The sequence below is a fragment of the Rattus rattus genome, chromosome 15 (assembly GCF_011064425.1).
Source record: "Rattus rattus isolate New Zealand chromosome 15, Rrattus_CSIRO_v1, whole genome shotgun sequence".
NCBI lineage: Eukaryota > Metazoa > Chordata > Mammalia > Rodentia > Muridae > Rattus > Rattus rattus.
Window position 1 is genome coordinate 12,445,620 of NC_046168.1, and position 9,467 is coordinate 12,455,086.

The window sequence follows — 9,467 nt, forward strand, 5'->3', positions numbered from 1 at the left end:
TTTGTCAACTTCCCACAAATTAGTCATCTAAGAAGGAACCACAGTTGGAGAAAATGCCTCCCTTGGATTGGCTTGCAGGCAGACCTGTGGAGGCCTTTCATGATTAATGATTGATGGGGGAGGGCCCAGCCCACTCTGGGCAGGTGTTCCTGCTGCATGGGAACCAAGCCTTACACAGGATCCTTACAGCGCTCACACTTCAGATCCTAACCATTAACCTCCCCTTTGTACTATTTTTAGAGGAGGGCACTGTTTCAGGCAGGGTCACACTTTGTAGCCCTGGCTCACCTGGAACTCACAGGAGGTCACCTGCCTCTGCTTTCTAAGTGCTACCTTTATTAGACCTCTCATACAGGTTCAGACATAGAGTGCTATAGTTTTCTAGGCTACCTGACCACAGGAGTCATTTTTTCTTTGAGAGAGTATCTCATGTGGTCCAGGCTTGCCTTTAATTTGCTACGTAGCTGAGGATGACTGAGCTCTTGATTGTTTTGTACGTAAATTCCAAGCACTGAGATTACAACTTTACAAATCACTGGGGCTGTAACTCAGCTGGCAGAACATTTACCCAGCATGCAAGAGGCACTGGGTTCAACCTCCAGTACTGCATTAAAACTGGGAATGGCGGCATAATCTCAGCAGTCTACAGTTGGAGGAGGATCAGGAAGAGGGTCCAGACGGCAGTTTTAAAATAATGAGGGAGAAGACTTTCATACGTTTCTATCATGCCTCTTTCTGGTAATGATCCTGTTATCGTACCAGAACCATAAAGATTATGAAATGATTGGCCAGGTATGTTCTTTTATAATCCCAACACTCAGGAAGCAGGCAGATTGCTATTAATTCCAGACCTTGTCTCAGAACAAACCAAAACAAAGCAGGTGTTGTGGCATACACCTTTAATTCCGGCTAAATACAAACTATTCTTCGGATGGATGGCCCAGTAGGAGTCTAGGATACGTAAATGGACCTTGTGACACTTGTTTTACAAGGGTTCAACGTATCAATTGCCTACAGGCAAGCACCCTCTCCACCTCCCTTGCATTCTTCCTTGTTCCTGTTGGCCTTCCCAGTAGCCACAGGACCCCATTTCTTCTCAACACTTCCGAAAGTGAACTTCTGTGTTTGCATCGTTTTCCAAGCATAGACAAGCACTCTGCAGCTCTGCTCCATGGCCGCTCTTCCAGCTCCTCTCCACATAGCTCCATGCTGACCGATTTTCTTCTCCGGCAGCAGCTCCTGCCTGGGGCCCATCACATTCTTCACTTGGTAAGCAGGGTCCTCTTGATTCCACAGGCCTCCTCATCCATTCCTCCAGCCTCCAGAGCGGTCTAAGCAACTCAAACTCATCCTCCCCAACACTAATGGAAAACACCTGGCTTGTCTACTTCATTTTCCTCCCACCCTGGAGCATTTCCACCAAGCTGGCTCTGAGCACCACCATCCTGAGTCACAGTAGCCTGTGATCCATTACAGGGCTTCCTGAGATCTAGCCTGCTAACAGTCCTTAATGTTCATCCCTCACAGGGCTCATGAGCTCTCTCCTTTCAAGCATTTTTCGCCCCCACTTTTGCCCCTTACTTTCCCTACTAGAAAGTAGGTGGGGCATGGGGGTGGGGAATGGGAGGGAAGAAGTTCTATGTATGTATGTATGTATGTACGTATGTGACTACACTGGACCTCTCTATTCTATGTATGACTCCAGGCTGACTTCAAATTCAGAGATCCGCCTGCCTCTGCTTCCCTCCAGAGGCTGGGACTTAAGATGTGAGGACACAGTGGTCCTGATTTGAGCACAACCACTCCCTCCTTCCGTATCACCTCTGTACAGAATGCCTGTCACTGGACCAGAGGTTTGGACTGGGTATCTATCTCACGAGGAGTCTTTAGGTTCAAATCTGGCCTATGAGGGAAAAACCTTAATTTAAAGGTGACAATAAGAACTCTTCAAGGCCACTTCAAATACGTTCTCCAAGACAGCCCCTTGCCCCCAAGATGAAGCACTTCTCCCACAAGCCTAAGGTTAAGTGCTCCCCATGGGGTGCTTCCCTCCTGTTTCAAGGTCAGTCAAGTGGTGCCAAAGTTCTTTCAATCAACTGTCCCATTCATTAAGTACTGCAGGGTGGCTGGGGGATTGGCTCAGTGAATAAGAGCACTTGCTGTGCAAGCATGAAGACCTGAGTCTGTACCACTAGCACTAAAGTTAGGGAAAAGATTGCTGTCTTCCAGCTCTACATGTCTTGAAACCCAAGGTATAGGCACAAAGAGAAAGACAGGATTGTTGGGGCTTTTGGTCATCCAGCCTAGATCTAGGTTCAGTGAAACAGACCCCATTTCAAAGGACAGAAATGGGTATATACCCAACGTCCTCTGCTCGTCTCCTTACATGGACTTGCCCACTTGAATATACATTTGTACTACACACAAACATAAACAAAAGCAATTTCACGGCTAGAATGTTGCTCAATGGTACAGCACTCTTTTAGCATGTACAAGGCTTTGGGTCTAATCTCTTAAAAGTGTAAAACTGAATAAATAAAATAAAACAATTTAGGGACTAGCAAGATAGCCCAGTGGGTAACAGCACTTGCCACCAAGCCTGATGACTTTGATCCTGAAAATCCACACAGTGGACAGAACTGACTCCTGCCAATTATTCTTTGACCTCCACGCATGTGCCATGGATCATATACCCCCTCCCCATAAACAAATAAATAGAATTCTTTAAAAAAAATCAAATAATTACAGTGTTCTGGTTTATCTCTCCCCTTTGCAACAAAGTAAAAACATTCCTCCCATACAAGTTTTTTATTTATCATTATAGCTTCAAAAACTACAAAATATATTGACATTAAAAATTGCAATGTCAAGAACAAAAAATAATAACATGGGGTCCAAAAAAAACACAGAAAGAGGCAGTCACCAAATGTTTTAACATCGGTCTACCTCCCTAGTTCAGGATGGCAGCACATTTGACCATAGCAGCCCTTATAAGGCTGCAATGAGAGGAGATGGTAATTATGGTCTAATAGTCACAGTAATTATGGTCTAATAGTCCCGGTGAAGACAGCACCTGGAGCATCAATAGCCAGTCTTTGTTTCTTCTCCAAAAGTCAAGCTGTAAGTGTTGGCTCACACCTGTAATCCCAGCACTTGGGAGGCTGAGGCAGGAGGACTGTTACAACTTTGAGAAGTACAGAGAGACAGTCTATCTCAGTAAAGCGAAAAGTACGATGAAAGAAGTCCCAGTATCTTCGGAAGCAACAGTCCTGCGTGAGGCCCACCCAGGGTTCCGACTGTAGAGCGGTCTGGAGGCTATCTCAAGGAGCAGTGACGTCTGGTGATCAGTACTGGAAGCTGCGCTTCGTCTGGATATCATCAAGAATCTGCTGCAGTTCCTCATCTTCAAAACGCCCTTCCAGGCTAGAAGAAGACCAAGAAATTTAAGTGACTTAGCAACTGGCAGTTTTCCCACCCTGTTTTTCAAAGGAGGTTCATCTCTAAGCACCTTGCTTAGCTCTACTACCTTTAAGTTTAAACTGAATTTCTTTTAACATCCCTTATAGAAGCACCAAAAGGTTGTAAATATATAAAAGATTCTAAAAGCTTCAACAGTCACATATGATTTAAACTTTTGTTTGGTTGTTATAGCTTGGTCTTTTCTTTGAGACCAGGTCTCATTATGCAGCCTTGGCTACCCTAGAACTCACAGGGATCTGCCTGCCTCTGCTGGGATTAAAAACACACACTCCCAGGCCCTGCAATGATTCAGTTTGTAAGTGTCTCATTTGTTGTGTGACTTAATGATTATATCCAATATCTTCTATACCAATAACACAAAATCCCAGAATACCTTTTAGGTCTGGGAGAAGTCCCATTTCCCATTGATTTCTCTAGATAGAGTCACATGCTTGGCTACTGCCTACAGTGTAGGAGAATTCTGCCCATTTCTAATGCTCCTCTCTGAGGTACTGGGAGATCAAACTCAGCCCCAGACACGATAGGCAAAAGTTCTACCACTGAGCTATATTCCTACCACCCTCTTCTGTTCCATATTCTTCCTGTCCTGGGGTATAAGACAATTATTCTCAGGCTTCCAAGATGGCTCAGCTAATAAAGGTTGTCTGCCACCAAATCTAACAACCTGAGTTTAATCTGGGAACCTACCCAGTAAATGAAGAGAAACTGTCACTGACCCTCATGTGCTTAATGTGACATTCACAGGCACGCATGTGTGTACACACGCACACAAACAATTAATGGGTAAAACTCAAACTATTCTTAAGCCAGCATGCTCGTTCATACCTGTAATCCCAGCCCTTGAGGTGAAAGCAGGGCAATCAAGAGCTCAAGGAAAGCCTTGGCTACCTGAGACTGCCACCAGCAAAGCACAAAACCAACTCCCAAGTCCCATCTCAAACACCACTCAACTACACTCTTACTCAACGCTGGCATGGCATCAACGCACCTGCTAAACGCTTACGACATTGAGATCTAGCAATCTGACTTATAGAAATCCATATAAAATAGACAAACCCCATCCCATCCCGTACGAACCTTGGAATCAGCGCTTTGGACTCCTCAGCAGTCTCCGGGCACAGATTGGCTAAACAAGCCAACTCAAACTTATGTAACTTCTTCTGGAGAAGCAGGCTGATTGTGAGGGAAAGAAACACAGGACGTTAGAGAGGGACAGAGACAGGAAATGAGCACGATCTATACTATACTATATACCCGAATAAAAATGTCACAATGGAACCTGTAATTACCTGCAGTTATATGCTAATATGAAACAAAAAACTACAATCTCATTCAGTGCTGGTCAAATGCTAAGTCCATCAATAGCAAAAAGATCAAATGTAGGTGAGAAAAAGTATTTATAATCTTTTTTTTTTTTTTTTTTTTTTTTTGGTTCTTTTTTTTGAGCTGGGGACCCGAACCCAGGGCCTTGCGCTTCCTGGGCAAGCGCTCTACCACTGAGCTAAATCCCCAACCCCAGTATTTATAATCTTTGATTGTGGCTATGTGGGCATGGGAATCCCCCTCTGAAATCACTTTCTGTTCCTACCCCAGAAAATCAAGACGTTCCAGAAAAAAGAAAACAAAGAACTCACCGTAGGCAGCCAAGAACCCCGAGAAGAGCACAGTTGGGTAAAGAGGAATGTATGTGCTGTAACTACGGCCAAGGAACCAGTAGTTGAGAGCTGCTCTCTTCAGAGGGCCCGGGTTCAATTTACAGTACCCACACGGTGGCGCACAACTGTCTGAAATTCCAGATCCACTGGATCTGATACCCCTCTCTGGACTCCGCCGGTACTAGGCACTTGTGTGGTGCAGAGGCAAACACACACATAAAATAAAAATGCAATAATAAATATTCAAAAGGAAGTGACTCTCTAGCTCTTTGCTCTATCTGCTACCTTTGATAAGTTAATGTTAAGCAATACAGGAGATCTGATTGGCTAGTCTATTACGTATGTTGAGGGAAACTCCTCTCCTTTAACTCTGAAATACCCCAAACTCTGTGCAAATCTGTGTGTAAGCGGCACCTTCAGGATCTCCATAGCCTGCACTATAAAATAAAGCTTACGAGAATGAGTTTGGTTTCCAAATGAATGTAGTAAGAACTTATATACTCTGGGGGACTGGAAAGATGGCTCGGCAGTAACAGCACCTGCTAATTTTCAGAGGACTTGAGTTAACAACTGCACTGGGTGGGTCCATGTGTCCACAACTCCTCTCTGGCCTCTGCTAGTGCTGGCACTGAACACACATGGTGCACACATATACAAGCGTGTATACATATATAAACAGAATAACACAAAATGATTTTCTGTGCCTGATAGCACACATTCACAGCAGCCTGGTCTACACAGCACGCTTTTCACTAAACAGAGATACAGATCTGTCTCAGTAGTAATAACAACAATGACAATAATATAAATTTTTTCTAAAAACCGATCAACACCCTTAATCTCAAAACAGGTGGATCTCTGTGAGATAGAAAACAACCTGGTCTAATATGGAGTTCTAGACCAGCCAGGGCTAGATAATGAGACTCTGTATAGCCAAGCTATATAAAGAAATCCCCTCTCTCTCCCCCCTTCATGTGTGTGTGTGTGATGCTAAGTGCATACTGACTGATATAGCTGTCTCCTGAGAGGCTCTGACAGAGGCAGATGCTCACAGCCAACCACTGGACTGAGTACAAGGTCTCCAATGGAGGAGTTAGATAAAGGACTAAAGGAGCCAAAGGGGTTTGCAACCCTATAAGAACAATATCAACCAACCAGATTCTGTCCCCACAGAGCTCCCAGAGACTAAACCACCAACCAAAGAATACACATGAAGCGACCCATGTCTCCAGCTACATATGTAGCAGAGGATGGCACTGTCTGGCATCAATAGGAGAGGCCCTTGGTCCTGTGAAGACTGGATGTCACAGTGTAGAGGAATGCCAGGGAGGTGAGGTGGGAGTGGGTGGGTGGGGGAGCATCCTCATAGAAGCAGGGGTTGGAGAGATGGGATAGAGGAGTTCCAGAGGGGAAACTGGAAAGGGGAGAACACTTGAAATGTAAATACATAAAATATCCAATAAAAAAAAATAAAATAAAAATGAATACAAGAAATCGTACCTGGAGGGCAGCGAGTGCATGATGGCATATACTAGTAACCCCAGAATTTGTGATGCAGTGAAGAAAATTTTGACTGAGTCAAGTTTGAGAGCCTTTTTTGTGGTAGGCAAAATTTGGGGGTGGGGGCTTCAAGCCCTTGATTACTTTTTTTTAACAGGTTCTATCTATGTAGTCCTAGAACTTGCTATGTAGACCAGGCTGGAGTCAAACAGAGATTCTCCTGTCTCTGTCTCTCAAATTCTGGGATTAAAGGCATGTACCACCACACCCAGTTAGGGTTTTTGTTTGTTTGTTTGTTTGTTTCCCCCCCCAGTATTTGTGTGTGGTCTATTTATTTAGCCATTTGTGTGTATGTGTAAGTGTGTAAGCATACATGCTTAGAAGGCAACTTCTCATTCATTCTCAGAGCTTCTGGGTGCATCTGGGGTTCTATATAAGCTCAGGTCCTAAGACTTACCCAGAAAGCACTTTTGGTTGCATTTGTTTGTTTTTTCTATAGACCAGGCTGGCATCGAACTCAGAGATATGCTTGCCTCTACCTCCTGAGTGCTGGGTTAAAGGGGTGCACCACCACCTCTTGGCTGAAGCATGTTTTACCCACTGAGCCATCTCAGCGGCCCCTGCTTTGTTAGCATTTTTAAAACAGCGTTTCATGCAATCAAGGCTGGCTTTGAACCTACTATGCCCCTAAGGATGGCCTTGAACTCCTGGATCCTACAGCCTCTATCTTTCACGGGAGTCTATAATAATAAAACCGTTTTGTAGGGCTGGAGATGCGGTTCAGCAGCTGAGGGCACCAGCTGCTCTTTCAGAGGACTAGCACCTACACAGTGACTCACGACTGTCCGTAATTCCAGCCCTGGGGAGCTAACGCCCTATTCTGGCCTCTGTGGGTGTTTACACACATGGTGCACAGACATACAAGCAGCCAAAACTCCCATAACACATATATAAGTAGATTTTGGTTTTGGACTTATGTTCAGTACTCACCTACGAACACTGGCAATGGTCTCTCTGTTTTTGAACCGGCTGAAACGGGCTGTATAGTTCAGGGTTTTCATGAAAACCTCTGAAAGCTCCTGTTCGTCCTCCGCACTCTCATTCTGCTGTTTTCGGTGCTCCAGAAGCATATGAACTTCAGAGTTCAAGAGCGTCTCAGCCGTTTCGAACTCTGGAAGAAGAATAAATGTGAACTGAAAATACTCTTTTCAAAGTCTCAGCATTTGGGAGGCAGAGGCAGGATGATCTCTGTGTTTGAGGCCAGCCTGGTCTATTATTGGTGAGCTGTAAGATAGCCAGAGAGACTCAAAAACACCAAACGAACGAAACCAGAAGGCTAGAGAAATGAGCATGCACGGCTCTTACGAAGGAAGTTCAATTCCCAGCACCCCATCAGACACCTCATAGCACCTCTCCCCTCCTCAGGTACCTGCACAGACATAATTAAAATAAAAATAAATTTTACAACAGTAACATAAGGGCTGGAGAGACAACAGCTCGGCACTTAAGAGCATTGGCTAGTCTTCTAGAGGATAAGGGTTCTGCCACACACAGCACCAACAAGATGGCTCGAAATCATCTTTTAAGTCCAATTAGTACTTCTGGCTCCTATGGACACCTCACATGCATGCAGACCTACATGCAGGCAAAATATTCCTTATATATAAAAATTTAAAAACAGAGATTCTCCATCTCAATTAAACACACACACAAAAGACAGAAGATAACCTCACTTGCTGGGGCTGGGCAGATGATTAAGTGAATAATGTACTTGCCACTCCAGTGTAAGAAGCAGAGTTAGGATCCTCAGAACCCACAAAACAGGTACAGAGGGTTCCTATATCTAACAGTTGGTAGGAAGAGACAGGGGATTGATTTCCTGGGGCAAGGTGACTAGTTTAGACTAGTTTAGTAGCAGGAACAGCACTAGGCACAGAGGCTGGCACACATCCGACAAAAGGAAGTACCAGACATCCCAAACCGGAACCCATCTTGCTCTCAAACGTTCTTCCTAACTTGAAAAGGTACAACGAAGGTTCAGAAACCAACGGCAACAGCATCTCTCCTCAGAGGCCAGGGCAGAGAGCACTTCTGACCCACAGATATTGAAACGCTTTGACTAGCACTGAGAGGAACCATAATTCAGCTTCTACTGGCTGCCAATTTTGAAATGAGACCTCTGCTCCAGCTCTTTTGCATGACAGGAAAAGGCATAGCTTAACTCCCCCTAAAAATCAAGAGCGATGGCGCATGCCTTTAATTCTAGCACTCAAGAGGAAAGGGCACGAATGTGATAAGGTGGAGGCCAGCCTAGGATACCTAATTAGACGCCCTCACAAAAACAAAACTGCTGGGTGTAGGGGAATTAACTAAACCACGAAAGGGTTCATTTGTACCAGGCTGACCAATCAATCCCCCGTGCGCAGCCCTTTGCTACCCGAGCCCGTGCCGGCCCCGAATGCTCCCTGTGGGCAGGGAACGGATAACGACTATAACTCAAGGACAATGTCACCTCAGAGTCGAACTGTCCCGGATACTACCTTTGGGAAAGATGAGCTGGGAAGCATCTTCTTCTACGTCGCCAGCTCGAGGATCGCTTCCACCTGCCGCCATCGCTCTGCGCACTGCCACAGACACTGCCGGAGACGGAAGCCGCACGGACGGGATCTTCTAAGGAAAAGAACCAATCCGGCTCCGGGGCGGGGCCAAGTGAATGGGCGGGGCCGAGAAAGCGGGCGGACGACGGTAGGTCCCGCACCCTGCTATCACACTAGGGGGAACCCGCGAGACTGCCCGCGACAGGGGCGGTCCGGGCGCAGTCTAGCGGCTTCC

The 9,467-nt window shown here is 45.5% G+C and overlaps 1 protein-coding gene across 1 annotated transcript; it reads right to left on the minus strand.

Moving 5' to 3' along the window:
• Window positions 1–2,793: 2,793 nt before the first annotated feature.
• Polr2d (RNA polymerase II subunit D) lies at window positions 2,794–9,302 on the minus strand. Its single transcript, XM_032885969.1, has 4 exons — window positions 9,176–9,302; window positions 7,626–7,806; window positions 4,558–4,653; window positions 2,794–3,423 (listed from the first exon to the last, which is right to left on the minus strand). Exons 1-4 carry the CDS (start codon window positions 9,246–9,248, stop codon window positions 3,345–3,347), a joined length of 429 nt encoding a protein of 142 aa, XP_032741860.1. The 5' UTR covers window positions 9,249–9,302; the 3' UTR covers window positions 2,794–3,344.
• Window positions 9,303–9,467: the final 165 nt, after the last annotated feature.